The sequence below is a fragment of the Hippocampus zosterae genome, chromosome 20, assembly GCF_025434085.1.
Source record: "Hippocampus zosterae strain Florida chromosome 20, ASM2543408v3, whole genome shotgun sequence".
Lineage (NCBI taxonomy): Eukaryota > Metazoa > Chordata > Actinopteri > Syngnathiformes > Syngnathidae > Hippocampus > Hippocampus zosterae.
Window position 1 is genome coordinate 1,895,435 of NC_067470.1, and position 16,197 is coordinate 1,911,631.

At 45.0% G+C, this 16,197-nt stretch overlaps 1 protein-coding gene across 3 annotated transcripts in view; it reads right to left on the reverse strand.

Moving 5' to 3' along the window:
* Window positions 1-16,197, reverse strand: part of LOC127593301 (cadherin-12-like) — a 104,569-nt gene that overhangs the window by 19,607 nt on the left and 68,765 nt on the right. For all 3 annotated transcript variants that reach the window (XM_052054650.1, XM_052054649.1, XM_052054651.1), the window contains exons 5-6: window positions 14,652-14,819; window positions 12,388-12,575 (exon numbers count right to left, since the gene is read on the reverse strand). In XM_052054650.1, coding sequence (XP_051910610.1) covers window positions 12,388-12,575; window positions 14,652-14,819 — 356 coding nt within the window. The remainder of the gene's footprint in view (window positions 1-12,387; window positions 12,576-14,651; window positions 14,820-16,197) is intronic.

The window sequence follows — 16,197 nt, forward strand, 5'->3', positions numbered from 1 at the left end:
GCTCCACTAAATGCAGTCCTCGAGTGCTTTTTGTGCCGATTGCTCACGGGGGCTTTGATGACTTCACCGGTTCCTAATTCAAGTGCCCCCAAGTGACCCAACGTGTAGGAGAAAAGCTCAAGTGATGAACGGGGGGGAAAAAAAAAAAAAATCGAATCAATTCTAATTACCGTATTTTCCGCACTCAAAGCATTCAATTTTTTCTCTCTCTTATCTTCCGAAGTGCCTTATATGTTTCAATCTTCTGATTTCTTGGACATAGTATTTTAAAGGTTCTGTCAAGCGTTTTGTTCCAGCTGCAGCAGTTGTGGAAGATAAATCAAGCTGTATTGTATTCCCTTTAGCGCAGCTCCATCTAATGGATGCGTAACGCAACAGTCGTTTTCTTTCTTTTGGGATTTTTGTATGTGTGCGCCGTTGTGGGAGTGAACGCAGGCGACGTGCTTCCCGGCCGATGGTAAGAATTCTCTTTAAATTCAGGGAATTAGAGGCAAGCGGTCGACATGACGAAAGCATAATGCTACTTTCTGCCACCAAATTTTCAGGGTGTATCAGTGGCATCTCAAAGAAAACACTGGGAACGCCCCGTACGGCACTGCGTGGTCTGCCAAATTCACAAATATGTATGTACAATACAGTATGTATAGCATTTAGAGAGCTAGCGATAAGGAAAGCAGCGCACGCCACGCTCAACCAAAGTGCAGGTGGATGAGAGGCGAGAGCGCCGGGTGGTCGCCCAGCGGGGGGGGCTGGCGTGTACTCAGCCTCATTAGCCATCTCGCGATGCATAGCTGCCGTGAGTGAGGGGATTTTTTTTTTTTTTTTTTTAAAGCTTCTCTCAGTGCAGAGTTCTCCGTTGCACGCAAAGATTAGTGCAACCTTTGCCTTCTGCACACTAATCTTCCACCTACAAAGGAAAGTGTGGCTGTCTCGCTGGACAAACAACTTTTCAGTTCATCTAACAACAAATACATTTAAAAGTAGGGGAATGGGGGGGTGGGGGCGGGGTTGGTGTTCTGCGCCGGGTGGATGCCGTAACGACAAAAGACAGGTTTACTTTTTTTTTCTTTCTACCGTTCGTGGTGGAGTCAGGTTGCTGGCAGTGCTTTGAAGCTGATTTCATGGGGAGAAACAGATGCGGGGGTGTACAAAAAACGACCACGTAAGGTTCTTAAATCGATTCATGAGGCGATTGGAGGATTAACTGCATCCACCATATAATTGTATAGTCTTGTCAAGACATTTTGGGAGAATTTTGTGTGTCCAATGGTGGCGTGGTGAAGAGCGGTTGGGCGCAGATGCCTCACAGTGGTGAGGTTCGGGGGGGGGGGGGTTTCTGCCATTTTGAGTTAAGATATTGAAATGTTCCCATTTCAGCCTCACAAAAAAAATCATCAATCTATTCATTTTCTAATTTGCTTATTCTCACGGAGGGTTTGGGGTGGGGTGTGCTGTAGCCTATCCCAGCAATATTCGGGTAGTAGGGTGGGGTACACCCTAAACTGGTTGCCAGCCAATCACAGAACAACTATTTGCACTCACAATCACACTTAGGGACAATTTTGTGTTTCATTAGCCTGTCATGCATATTTTTGGAACGTGGGAGGAAACCGGAGTACCCGTAGAAAACCCACGCAAGCACTGGGAGAACATGCAAACGCCACACAGGAAGGCCGGAGCCCGAAATCGAACCCTGCACCTCCGCACTGCGAGGCGTGATTTAACAGGACTCAGTAGGGGGCGACGAGGAGCTTTGAATTAATGAGAAGACGAGCTCATGTGTCAAAGTCGATGTGGAGGCCATGAGGGAAATATCTCAGGAATTCATTCTCTGATTTTTATTTTATTTTTTTTCGAGGAGGTTGACCTACTTTCACGCGATTGGCTGCGAGGCGCCAGAGTGGGCACCCGCGCTCGGGTTTTCAAGCTTTCCTTGACGGTTCGAATCCGGAGCGGATGTCACGGGGAAACGTATCGACGGCGGAATGTTTTCGTTCCTCCCGCTTGTGCGTCAGGTGAACATCACAACAGAAGTCTCACTTGAAATTCCAGACATGTTTCCCTGCCCTTTGATATGCAAATGTGCACCTTCAGTGCACCGCCACGGATGCCGAATGGAGCGTCGGCGCGCTTCACAATAGAACCTGAGCTACTCCGCGAGTCCACGCCAAATGTGAACCGCGAGCTAATCAACGCCATTTGCCGGGTTCCTCCCCCGCCCCTAAAACAGATCAACCATTTCATTTCATGGATGGATATTCCCTGGGAATGCAGTCAGGCAGGAGAATAGTGAAGAGAGCAAAAATGAATAACAGAACGGTAACAGCGGCATTGCGGTTGATCATTCGCACTCCCGCTTTGCGCTCTGACAAAGAGATGAATTTTTGTTTTGTTTTGACTTACAAGCAAAAATTCAAGGTTGACGTGTCAAACACGTCGCATGAGCAAGTCAGTTTAGCCGAATGATGCTAACGAGCAAAGAAAAATGTCATCGACTGAATAAATTAACACACGCAGGTATAAATTCTTTATCCTCAGCAAAGAAAACAACAACAACTCACTGAGTCAGGCACTGACCGCGTAACCGCTGTCCCTGAAAGGGTTCAATCGTTTCGGCGGGAAATTCATTTGAAGGCCGCAAATGTATATTTAGTGGCCGTGTCTTTGTTTTCAAAAGAACTGGATTGATTTCAACTACCTCTAAAAAAAAAAAAAAATCAAGGCTTTTCTTTTATTTTTTTTTTTCCTTAACATTCTCGGCCAATGATTCTGTTTCTGCCGATTGCAGTAGTGGTGGATGAATCGCTACAACACCAGCAAAGAATTTGAGTACAAATGAGAAGAGAGTCCAAGTTGACATGAAGTGAGCTTTCATTCCGACTGGAGTGCCGGAAAGGCGAGTGTCGCTACATCGACACAGGCATAAAAGAACAATTTGCTTCAGAATATTGAATGTTCCCCTCACACCTACGCCAGCCACTATAATGAGCAAGGTGGGTGGGGGGTGAGGGGGGCGGGGGGGTGGCGCTCTTGTGCCAGGGCCCGGAGGGGCGAGTCAGCATCACTCAGAATCACAAGCAGGCTGATTCCATTTGTTTGCAATGCAGCACTAAAGGTGTTACGCGGGGAGATTAAAGAGCGGCAGAAAAACAGCGAAAAATATTGAATCTGTCAGCCGTGCGGCGGTGGCGTTAAATCTGCTTAGGTGCGCAATTATGTATTGACAAAGACACTTCGAAATCATCAGCAACGTGCCTGACGTGAGCCCGCGAACGGCTCAAAGCAAACAAACATCTCATCGGGGTTTCATTTGGTGGTCCAAAAAAATACATATTTTTTAAGTATCAGCGCAATGTTAGCCTGCAACATAAAGCAATAAATAAATAAATAAATAAATAAAATGGCCGCGGGCTGTCCAGTAACTTGAAAAATTCCTCGGGTTGGGGCACTCTTGAGAGACAATCAGTCGGTCTATGAAATATGAATTCCTAAATTGTTACGTCTGGCTTTCCGATGCCGTGCTGGCGAAATAAAGCGCCCTGCAAATAGTATATAATAAATACTACAGTACATTTGTGGAGGGCGCAGCTCTTTGTCAAGTTGTTGAACAAATGCTTCCCTGCGCGGAGATAAGCAAAGCAAACAGCAAAAAAAAAAACCAAAAAAATATAAGAACTTGCATTTTTAAGACTGGTGACTCACAAGCTCGGCTCGCGCTATTTAAAAATCGGCAAAATGTGTCAGGTGACAACTCAAGACGCCAGCCGATGAGTCAGAAGCAGATCTTTTGATGGATGCCGAAACTAGAACACCACCAAAGTGTACTAGTACAACCTCAGGCCTAAAGAAGCGTTTGCATTTTTGTTCCTGCTCCAACATAAGACTCGATGTTTCAAAAAGACGAGAGATCCAAGAGATCAGTGAGTCTCCAAAGTGTGCTATTCCTTTTAGCGGTATGTGAACGAATCAAAACCGTTTGTTTTTTAAAAGATTTAGCTCACATTTTTTTTGTGTATATTAACTGTGAGAGTTATTTTTCCACAACTCAAAAAAAGTCCAAGTTGTCAGGTTCAAAATGAACCAAATAATGGCCCAGAAATGCAAAAACAGACAAAATATGATCACAGATTTATTTTTTTCAAAAACGAAAAACCCACCAAGTCCAAAACAGAAAAACGCCGGACACAAGAATCCAACAAAAAAAAAATTAGGAATCAATAAAAGGCGCTTGTAAAAGGCAAGGTCATGGAACACGGAGAAAACAAACGAAATGACACAAGTCCAATTCACACGAATAACCAAAAGCAAGATCAAATCGCCAAACAATGAAAAAACGCGGAGCTCAGGGAACAAGAACAACTACGATGACAAGCTCGAGAGGACAAGAAAAAACAAAAACTTGAGCCCGAGCAGCAACAAGGTCAATAATCTGACAAGCAGCAGGCAGCTTGTCAGTCTTTAAATACATGCCGAATTATTTTTCGGCAGCAGGTGTGCACACCGAAGGGAAGGCCCTCGTCTGCCACCCGCTGAAGACGCACAAGAACGGGATCGTGACACTCGTAGCATAGCTGCGGCGCGCTTTCAAAATATAAAGACGTCAAGATCGGGAATGATATCCCATTTTGACCGTTTTATTTCACTTTACTTCACTGGGGAAATATCAAAATGGCTCCATGGTTTGGACTGACAGTCCACCAAAGTGCATCGGAAGTCATCTCCGTCGCCGAGAGCGGCGACAACAAGCGGCACCCTCTGTGAGGAAAATGACCGTCAAACTGAATCGGGAAGTGTTTTTGAGCCCGGGCATAACCTTTCAATGGCGAGCTCGTGAAATCGCAGTAGAGATTTTTTTTTTTCCTCTGCCGTGGGCACTGCGCTGCGCTCAATAAGCTCGTCATCAGGAGAGAAAAGATTACATGGCCCAAAGAGAGACCACCCCCAACCCCCCCCCCCCCCACCCCCACCGGCACCGGCGAAGGAGGAGGGATGCTCACTTTATTGGGCCGCCATCAATCACATCAGTTTGTGTCCTCGCTTGCCTCCATCGCTCTGCTCGCACCATACCAGACCTTTTTAAGCACTTGCCAGTATCCAACCCCCCCACCCCAACCCCACACATACCCCTTTCTCTTCGGACAGCATTTGGATTGACTGTGACTGACTCCTGAATGCCACTGTTCGGCCATTACCACATGAATACCTCTCCTCACAGATTGTGGTCGAATCAGCACTCGCCTTTGACCACCAACGCTAACGGAATTTTGCAAAGAACTTTTTTTTTAGCCTGAAAAATGAGGGCACAAAGTCATTTTAGGTTAAGATGCAGAAACTACAATGACAAGCGGACCTCCCATGACACTCGAATCGAACGTTCTCAAAATAAGACCAAAAGATTTTTTTGCACTTGAAGGTGAATCCGGATACAGGACGTTTCATGTCACCCATCTGTCTGCTCCAATTTATTAGCAGTCCAACAAAATTGTCTTTAAATGACATCTGGAAGTGTCGGCAATAAGCCGAAAAGGCTCGGTAGGCCGTTCCAAAACAATAAGTAAGATTTGCCTTCTGTTTTTAACCAATGGCTTCTTCAGGCTTTTTTTTTTTTTTTTTGTGGGTCTGCTCTTGACGGACAAACACGCCAAAGTTCATGTTTCGACGTGAAATTGTCTCCGAGGGCTGAGTTTTCAAATTTGCTTGAGAGGCCAAAATTGACCTAAAACGTTTTTCCGTAAGCCATATCAAAATGAGTGACTTATTTTTTTTGGTTGTCTGGTAATGGGCTTTTCTTCGTTCTTTTTATTTTGCAAGCGCTTTCGGTTAGCATCATTATTTTTTACATCCTGGTTCTTTGTGATCGGCGTTTTATATTGTATATTGTCAGTCTTACGACATTATTTTGTCAATATATTCCTAAATACAATATATATATATTTTTTTTAATTTAACTTGATCTTATCCACGTCTGCATTCCGAACCCCAACAAATGTTGTCCAGGAATATTTTCCTCTTCGTGCGCTATTGATTTTCACGGCGCAGTCTACTTCCTGCACAAATGGCCGCTATCCCTTATCAGATCTGCGTCGTTTACTTTTCACCTCTCAGCGCATGAAAAACGCTCAATAGCCGTGAGGGCCGAATTTGCACATTCGACCGTGACTGATCGCAAACGATCGGTATCCAAGATGCCGGACGGAGGCGAGGTCACACGTTTGGGTTTTAATAGCCTCAATTCCCGGCGCGCTATCATTTCTTTTCATGGTGGAAAGTGAAAGGCAGCTTGATTCCGGTCTCGGGGAATGATTTCGCCTTCAATCCAACCACTAATGACATTTATGATGGAGGGAGTGGACCGCGCTCAACTGGCCGGCTTTAGTGAAATTAAGTCTTTAATTAATGGCAGGGAGGATGAAAAGGCTTCTTGCCTCAATACTGTCAATTGCTTTGACTGGGGAAGCTTAAACGGAGCTCATCCGGGATCAATAGCGGTGATCCGACAGAGTCGTTTTCCCTGTCGGGGCCCACACCCACAGAATACTCTCATCCGTAGAAGAGTGCACTCTGACTAAATGAAAAGAGAGAATTTTGTTCCGAGTTCATCTGAAAAAGCTAGCTGTTTTTTTTTTTTTTTATCCGATAACCTAATTCTGGATAAAAAGCTGAGTGAAGTGTTTTTTTTGGTTTTTTTTGGGCTGACGTCAGACAATTAGTTCAGTTTTCCAGCAGAATGTGGACAACACAGTTCTATTTTTTATTTTTAGCAAGCATTTTCAACCGGCGAGGCTAAAGTTTCAGTAGCACCTGGAAATGCGAGAGCAGGCTAACGTCCGCTCAGCTCTCACACCTTGTGGACTGGCAAAAGATTTTGGATTTGCAAACAGTCTCAAGGCTAAAACCGGACTTTGCTTTCTGCCGGATGACTCTCCAAAACGTCCAAAGCGCAAACTCAACACGCTAATGCTAAAAAAGGCTTTGCTAGCTTCTTTGCATAGCGCTTGACATCAGCGAGGATTTAGCACTGTTTGATTCTGGACTTGGAGGCTGCCAAAGATTAAGCAGAGTTTACCTCCACCCCCCTAGCCCCCCCCAACTCTCACTTAAATTGGTTTTCCCTTTTTTCTTGGTTTCAGATTCGGGACATCCGAAAAGCATTTAGACAAATGAAACAATGAGCAAGTGAGACTTTCTGTGTGGAGACAATTGAGAGATTTGGTTTAGCAAAGCGACAGGCTTAGTTTCATTCCATTTGCAAACTAAAGAGCTTTCAGGGGACCTTGTGATGCTTTTTGGATGAGCTTATATATTAGCAAGCCATGGTATTGGGTCGTGACATTAATTGACGGGTGACCAAGTCTCAGTCGCCAACACGAGAAGCGGTCTACAAAATGCAAACTTTTTTTTTTTTTGTGTGTGAGCTATTTTATACATGGCGCTAGCAACGCAACATGATGACATCGTGGGTTGCCTGGCACGTGGTTTTGACAAATGACAAACATGCGAGGGGCCCCGAAAGAGAAATCGCTTAATTCACAGCCTTATCATCTCCATGGCAACAGCAAAGCTGCTTCACACCTGACGTGAAATACAAAAACAAAATATATTTTTTTAAAAAACTATGCAAAATACAGAGTGCTATGGAAAAAAAAAAACAATAGGCTATCGTCAATAAATGAATGAATAAAATGCAGGTTGGACGAAAAGTCCTCCGTAGCTCATTTGGGCCAACTGGATGCTCCCAACAGTTTGGCGAGTTTCTATTACAACAAAACAAGATCCGCAAAAGGAATGCTTCGCGTGAGTTTGCTGTCGAAGAACTTTTTCCACAAAAAAAAAAAGTGAAAAACGGCGTCGTATGGACTTGACCTACTTCTGACACCAACGCGCCGAGCCCAAAACCGTTGGACTACAATAAAGTACTAACCGTTACACGTCTCGGGATGCGGAAGCTTCAAAGTAGCGCATGGGACTCCGTTTCGGATTGCATCCGTATTATTCAAATGTTTTCCCGAGAGAAGCGAGCGCGCCAGCCAAATATTATGCCACACATGCGGTCTTCAAACAATGCGGGGTTCACTCCCCGAGGCTGGAAAGAGAAGATTTGCACGACGCTTGGTTTCCCCTCCTCCGTCTGCAGGGAGAAGGTAAATAAACAAGCGAGCGGACAAACGCGACGTTTAATCGGAGAGGAAGCCATTTTCGCCAAAGGCGACCCGAGGCTCTTGTTTGTCAACGTGTCCTTCCCCCTGTACCGCGTGTCGTCGGTCCGCGCGCCTCCCCGGGAATTCTTTGGCGGATTTACCTATTGTCTCACGTAATCTTATGTTTAACAGATGGGATGTGCGAGACCCCTTCACGCCTGTTTTTTTTTTTTTTTCTTCCGCTTGCCAGGCTGGGAAAACAGATGATCATCCTTTGAACCCATTACTCAGCCTGATCCTCTTATCATAGCCAACCTTCCTCACTCTCTAATTTGGCTTCTGCCAAACTCGGCTGTGTACAATGAGGCGCTCCTGCTGCTGCACGGCTTTGTGTGTACGCGCGTGTGTGCGGAAAGTCAAACGAGGGAGGAAAGGAGAGCAGTAGAAGGATTGCTCTCTGGGGATATTGCGGCAATCCCGAATAAGACAATGGAGTGGGCGGGTCAGAACGCAGCGAGTAAGCTCATGAAGGCTTTATCTTCGTCTCCCTCACACCTTCATCCTCGTCTTCATCACCCCTCGCCCGCCTATTGTGCGCGCGCGTGACGTCGTGGAGGCCGTCACTCACTCACTCGGTCGGTCGGTATCTCACTCGGTCAGTCAGTCACTCACTCTCGGTAACTTTGGTGACTTACACGAGTCACTTTTGTTTTTTTGTTTTTGTTTTTGTTGCCATGCTGTGTTGTGTTGTCATTTCCGCAGCAGGTGGCGGGCGCCTACGATGCACTTGTTCAAATTGTCTTCGCAGTAGACTTTGAAGCTTGCGATAACAGAAAAATAAATAAATACATGGCGGATGAAAGACATAAAAAAAAAAAACACCAACACCTGCACACCCACACTAACACACATTGAGTGCACGCTAACTATCAATTACTGCCAGTGTGAATATTTCGGTGGGGATCAAAAAGGATCAAGAGCACTTTTTTTTTTGGTGCTAAAAATAGACAAACAGCAGGTATGTTGAACGTTCTGACGTTAGAAATATTCGGAAAGGCATGCAAATGCATTTGGCTTTTTGCAACCAGATGAAACCCTTCCGCATGACATCAATTGCACAAACGAAAGTGAAAGCTCTATCCTGACAAAAATCGTGTTTTTTTTTGCTACCCGTTGTCAAATTGTACCTCAGTTAAAGTCTTGAAAATAATGATTCACTGTCAGTAAATGTATTGTAACGAAATGTCGCGTACTGGATTGAATTAAATATTATGCGGCGTGAACATGTTATTCAGTGATTATTTTGCCCACCACTAGAGGGAGCACGGGTTCCAATAGTACTTTAATTTGCAAAACCACATTTTGCGAATCCCCGACATAAGATCAGAGTGACCGTTACAAATGTCGATACAAATATTTTCCCTCCGCAAATGAAGGAAGCGAGTGTGTTTTACAATCACGCCGATTGCGAGCGCGGCTTTTATTTCATTAATCCATTCCATTCAACAAGCCGCAATTCACTACGAGAGCAGGGATAATTTCAGCCATATTCAAAATGAAAGCTTTTTTTTTTCTTTAGAGTTTTCAAGCAACAGTGGGGAACCTCTTCATCGGAGTGCATTACCACAAGTTTAAAAAAAAAAAAAAAAAAAAGTACTTTTTTTTCTTTCCTGGCAAAAGTGAGTTTAGCGGCTGGTACAATTACGCGTGATGACTGTGACAGTTTTAGTCCTTTTATTTCGAGTCGAGCTCAACGTGAGCGCCGACGAAATTGAATTTGGACTGCCCAAAGCGGCGCGCGGTGTGCGCAAGCGTGGGGGAGGAAGCATTCGGGGTGATTGGCGTATTGTAAGCAAGCACATTTAAAGGCAGTGGAAGTGTGAATTGAAGCACTTGTGTCAAACATAACACACACACACACACACACACACACACACATTCACACACATTCACACAGAGTAGGTGCACAGCTGTGTGCATGGGCCCGAATGACCCACGCGTTCACTCTGACGGCTCGACGGCGCTTCGCGAAGCTTCGCCAGACGTGAGCATGGCAAATCAATTGTGTTTTTCGGCAGTGCACCCGGGACATTAGCGACGCAGGCTAATGATATTGATATTGTGCTTGTATAACAATACCGCATCGATACCGAGAGCTGCATCTTATATCCTGCCTTCAAGGGAGGGGAAAACAACTACGAGTATGAGAAGCAGATTTTCAAACAAGAATGGCAAAATAAAATCATAAAAAGGTGTTCTTTGTATATTTCTTTAATAGTAACAAAGTGCTGCTCATAAAACGTACACCGAACCGGGCCTGGCAACCCCCGGGTCGGGCGAGAAATGAGATGGCGCAGTGGAGCCCATGGGGAAGCGACGTGGCGTTATTTGATTTGAGTGAATTTGGACATGATGGATGGCGCCAGTGCTCACAAGTCAGGGAATAATGTTCAAGATGTACGGCGATGCGTTTAATTGCCACAAGGGGGCTCCAAATCATATCAATAAATATATTGCATGAGGGCATGATGCATTGGGGCCGCCGTTCTTTTGTTTTGGCTCAAAAGTTTCATGAACGTGTTTGTAAATGTGTGTATCCTGGCCAAAATGTCAAATCACTATCCTTGATCTTACTTTTGAAGTCAGCCGTTTTTTTTTTTGAAGCAACCATTGTGGGCAAATTCCAATGCTCACAACTCAAACTACAATCGCAAATTTGGCTAAACTAATCCCGATATGTCACGGTCCTGTTCTTGTGCGTCTCCAGCAGGTGGCAGACGAGAGCTTTCGCGCCAGTGTGCACACCTGATGCCAATTTGATCAAGTTAAGTTATATTATATATATATATTATATGTTATATATTATATTAGTTATATTCACCGATTCACAAGCGCTAAATCGGCGTCGGATTATTGACCTTGTTGCTGCTCTCGCTACTTGTATTTGTTTTTTTGGGGTTTTTTTGCACGGCCTGGCATCAAAACGTGATATTTTATGCCCCTGGTTTACGATTATTTAAGTAATGCCATTTGTCATGTCATTCCTAATAGTGATGCAAATTTTAAAAGAATTAATTCTATCATACACTGGACATATAGGTTAGCTTATTTGAAGCCTCCATATTTTTTTTGAAGCATATAGGCCAAAGTTAATAACTTGCATGTCTTATCGTGGTTTAATATATTCCGAGTGGCTGCTCCATTTCGCTCCCTAATTTTAGCGCCCGCCCGTAACGCCTTCTTTTGTTCAAAGGAGCGACGATAGACCTTGAAGGCTTTATCCCGACGTAATTAATTCCTCTAACATCACCGTCACTTTGGTGCAAAGTTGGCCGAGCAAAATGGCGTCCCTACCAATGCCGTGGGTTCACAACGGAAATAAATTGCAGCGCGGATCAAAGCCGACCTCTGGGAGTCTTAATCAACTTAGCGAGCCGAACAGACGGCCCCGCGAGATGAGCTCCTCCGAACGGAGCGCTCGTCGGCCACCGGAGAGTGGTGGCGACGGTGCAACAGGGACGCTAACTGAGGTTGAGGGGTCATGGCGGGGTGCGCCCCGCTGCCCGACATTTTTTTTTCTTTTGATAAAGTCAAACGTGTATTATACATCAGGAACATCTTCTATATTTTACCTCGCAGCCTCACTGTCCTCCAAACAAAAATCATGTAGTCACCTTTAAGCGGTTTTGTACCACTAAAAGAATGGTCGCAATATAAATAAATAGGGGGATAAAATACACGGAGCCCGTTGAACATTTTCAAAAGCAGTTCACTCTCCACGACAACAAAATCAAAGCGTTGAACCATCCATCCATCCATCATCTACCGCTTATCCGGGGCCGGGTCGCGGGGGCATCAGCTTTAGCAGGGAAGCCCAGACTTTCCTCTCCCTAGCTACTTCTTCCAGCTCTCCCCGGGGGATCCCGAGACGTTCCCAGGCCAGCTGGGTGACATAGTCTCTCCAGCGTTCTTCCTCGGGGTCTCCTCCCGGTGGGACATGCCCGGAACACCTCACCAGGGAGGCGCTCAGGAGGCATCCGAATCAGATGCCCAAGCCACCTCATCTGGCTCCTCTCGATGTGGAGGAGAAGCGGCTCGACTCTGAGCCCCTCCCGGATGACCGAGCTTCTCACCTTATCTCTAAGGGAGAGCCCGGACACCCTGCGGAGAAAACTCATTTCGGCCGCTTGTATCCGGGCGTTGAACATTTAAATAAAAATATAAATATATATATCAGAAGGCCACTCACCCGCTTGAGGATGATGACGCCATCTTGGTTGTGGTCGTTGGTGGTGATGTCAAACATGGCGCCGCCGTCGCCCGGCACGATGGTGTACTCCACTTCGGCATTCCTGCCCACATCCAAGTCATGGGCCTTAATCCTGCCCACGGCCGAGCCCACCGCCGACGACTCGGGAACGCGCAAGTGGAAGAAACCTGCAAACGTTTTGTCATGTTAAGATCAGCCAATATCAACGTCTGTTGGCGACTAATATTTCCCCCTTTAGTGCAAAAGTCGAGCGCACCCAAATTTTTCCCACCACATCACATTCAACAATGCAGTTTTAGAAATTGCCGTTGAGAAATTAGGATGCCAGCCCCCCCAAATTGTTTCAGTTTCAAGCTCTTTATTATTCATTTTTTTTAATTTTTTAATGCAGGAACACAAACAAGTGTTTTTGCCAGACCCGAACAAACCCCCTTTGGATGTTATCACACAAACACATACACACACACACACACGCTCTCATTTGTTATTCCTCAGTTTGACCTCCGTGTTGATCCGAGGCGCAAGATGGAGCTTCCGGAATGAATCTGGCAGTAATTTGCCTGCTAAATAATTAAGAACCCTGAAGGTCAGGTGTTGATTTTCAAAGTTTTGGCAACGTTTTCTATGTGGATGTAGAACACCCTTGTTCTTTGGAAAACGTCCGTTTTTTGTTTTTTGTTTTTCTGAAAGAAGTGATCGTTCCAAGGCAAAAGTAGAACTCTTTCTCCAGCTAAACTGTCATCACGGCTTGTGGGGAGTACAGAAGCATCGGCACGTGGCGCCAATCTTTGTGCTGTGACAGAATTATGGAAATAGCAACTTTTTGCTTTCCACAGCACGGCTCCATTTACATTCCGGGGGCGCTCGGCGAGCAGTGTGGCTCACTGCGGAGGTTTGCGCTTTGCTGTCGTATGCTTACTGCTGCTGTGCACACAGTCCCTGAACATTAGCCAGAGCCCAAAACACACCAGTGACTTTACAGAAATTGTTTTTTTTTTTTTTTTTACCACTTTGACCTGCTGATTGAAAGAGGCGAATTCATGAGGTTTAGCAACCTACAAAAATAAATAGTGAAGTCACATTATTGTGCTTAAACGCAGTGAGTCAGCCCACCCCTCAGTGCATCTTGCTAAAACCTAAATCTAAATTTACAAGGATGCTCCACGAGCGACAACAATGGCCAGCCGACAAGCTTTATTTACCCGAGCTTGTCGGCGCAGCCATGCGAAAACAAGTCGACCTTTGGCGCGTCATCGGGACAAACTGTGTAATTACGTATGCCGTGACTGTGGCGGAAATGCCAAACTCAAGTTTTGAACCACCTGGCTCCGGTCGTCCACCGAGCGGTCAGGTCCAGTCAAGGGCTTGGACTTGGTTGTCAAATGCTGACCTGTCTTGTCTGTGTTGGCGGCTACGTCATTAGCAAAACCATTTTGCCTAAATGTTTGCTAGCTTAATGCTAACAAACAGGATTGGAGTCTTTGTTATATAACCCTTTAGACAATGGGCATTTGAACACTGTAGACAGACAAAACTTGGCAAGTTTATATTCTTTATCCTCTGCAAAGAATTACCATTATTACTGCAGCTTAATGAGTTGTAAGTGCAGTCGCCATTGCTTTACGGATATCTTGTTATACTGCCCCCAGATGGCCAAAATGAGCAAAACGTGGCAACATTTAAATTCTTTACATTGCATACAATTTATTAGTCTTATTTGCTCTTCTATTTTTTTTTTAGAGTTGTATTTTTTTAACTTAAACATGACCCAAAAGAGGCAAAAAACCCAAAAGGTTTCAACTTTGCATTACTAGCAACACGTTGCGCTTTTGGTCGTCACTTAATTTATCGATTATCGTAGTTCGGATTGCTTTCCTGAAGCGGCGGCGTTGCATCAGGAAGTGTATTGGGCACGCCGTCGTAGTCATTCAAAGAAATTTTGTGAGAGGACAACTTTGAGTGATAATTGACTGATGGACTGATGGAGTGCCATTCGACTCAGCACTCAAGTCAGGAGTTAATGTTTTTTTTGGGAGTGACAACAAAGTGCTCCATCATAACGTCAGTGACCCTGCGTGGTTGAAATGACACATTCCAAAATGTTGCGTGTCACAAGTGCTTTTCACTTGAATCTACCAGCCCAAACGTTATTTCCGCCAAAGTGAACAGAAGAGGCATGAACTGGAAACCACTATCTTCAAATCAAATTTGTGTCAAAATGGTTCAAAACCGGCACCACTCACTTTTGGAAAACCTGGGCGGGTTGTCGTTGACGTCACTGAGGGTGATGTTGACGACTGTGGTGCCGGCCAGCCCTCCCAGTTGCCCCCCCATGTCCTTGGCCTGGATTAGCACCTGGTACTGCTCCTTCACCTCTCTGTCCATATTGGGCAAGGCCGTCTTGATCACACCTGCGGCACAGCACAAGCACAAATGTCAGCGCCGGGCGGACTGGCATTTAAAGGAACAGAGTGGAACTATATAAAAGCCAGCCGAGTGCGCGTCCATGCCTGCCGCACATTTTTATTTCACCTGGGGAGGAGGAATAGAGGTCGCTTGACAAACTTGACATTCAACCAGCGCACTGTAGCCAAGACCTGCAGTGATTCACTTGAAGATCACACGACGTCCGTGTTGCGCGTTTGTAGACAGATCAAATCTGACCAAGATTAAATATTCTCAAATCAGGGCAATGTGTGCATTGTCGACTGCAAGAGCTTCGTACTTGTTTTGTTTACAAGCCTAAAGTTATTAAATATTTTATTACAGGTGAGGCATAGTTTTCACTTAAAATAATCATTCAAGAGGTGTACCGTTGGTGGTATAAAACACTCGCATAAGATATCATGATGCTTTATGACGGTAGTTGTTAAGTGTGCCTGGCAGGTAAATTAATATATTAATATATGCAGCTGCATTTACATGAGGCTGAATTCACTTCTGTTGGCAGTTTATTCCATTTGATCGCAGCATAATGGCTAAATGCTGCTTCACCACCTTTACGTAAATTCAGGATTCTGGGCTTCACTCACTGACCCAAAGTCAGCAGTACTCAGAACCCTACTGGGTTTTATATTCCATTAGTATTGATGTAATGAATGGAAGAGATTTAAATGAAGATTTTTAAGGGGAGAAATGCTTAAAATACCCATAAAGTGAACATAAATGTCATCTACATTTGACACCCTACAACGTGTTGTCGCTAACGTCCCCAAAAAACATAGATGCCTTCTTCATCCAACAACGTTCTCTCATGCCTTCGCATCCCTACATGTTCAAGTCACCAAGATATATCCACATAAAGCCTCCGGTGACTGAAATATATCCCACTGGGCTACCGCGGGGCTTTCCACACTGCGCGGTGTGCAAGCTAGCTAGCTTAGCCAAGAGTTTTCTGGGGCTCCTCATGGACAGTGATGGGCGGCGGGCTCATCACCTCCTCTCGTGGGAATTTAAATAACAACACTGAGCACTTCTGTTCGTAACCAGGGAAGATTTTTGAGCTGTGTGTGTGTAGAGTAGCAAGCTAGCTCACAGTAGCTAGCGAGCTCACAGCACACCAGCTAACAAAGCGATACGAATGACTTTAAAGTGAAGCTGTGAAATGTTGATTTATGTATGCTTGGTAATATTTGAGTTCAGTTTTACAAAGTCCACGTTTCAGAGAATGTGTGTCCCTGTGAGTTGGAAACCCAGAATTGAGATTTTTTTTTAATTCGGAGTATACCTGTGAAGATAATTTCAAAAAAGCCCAATTTGGCTTTCTTCCCACCTGTTGATTGCCGACCA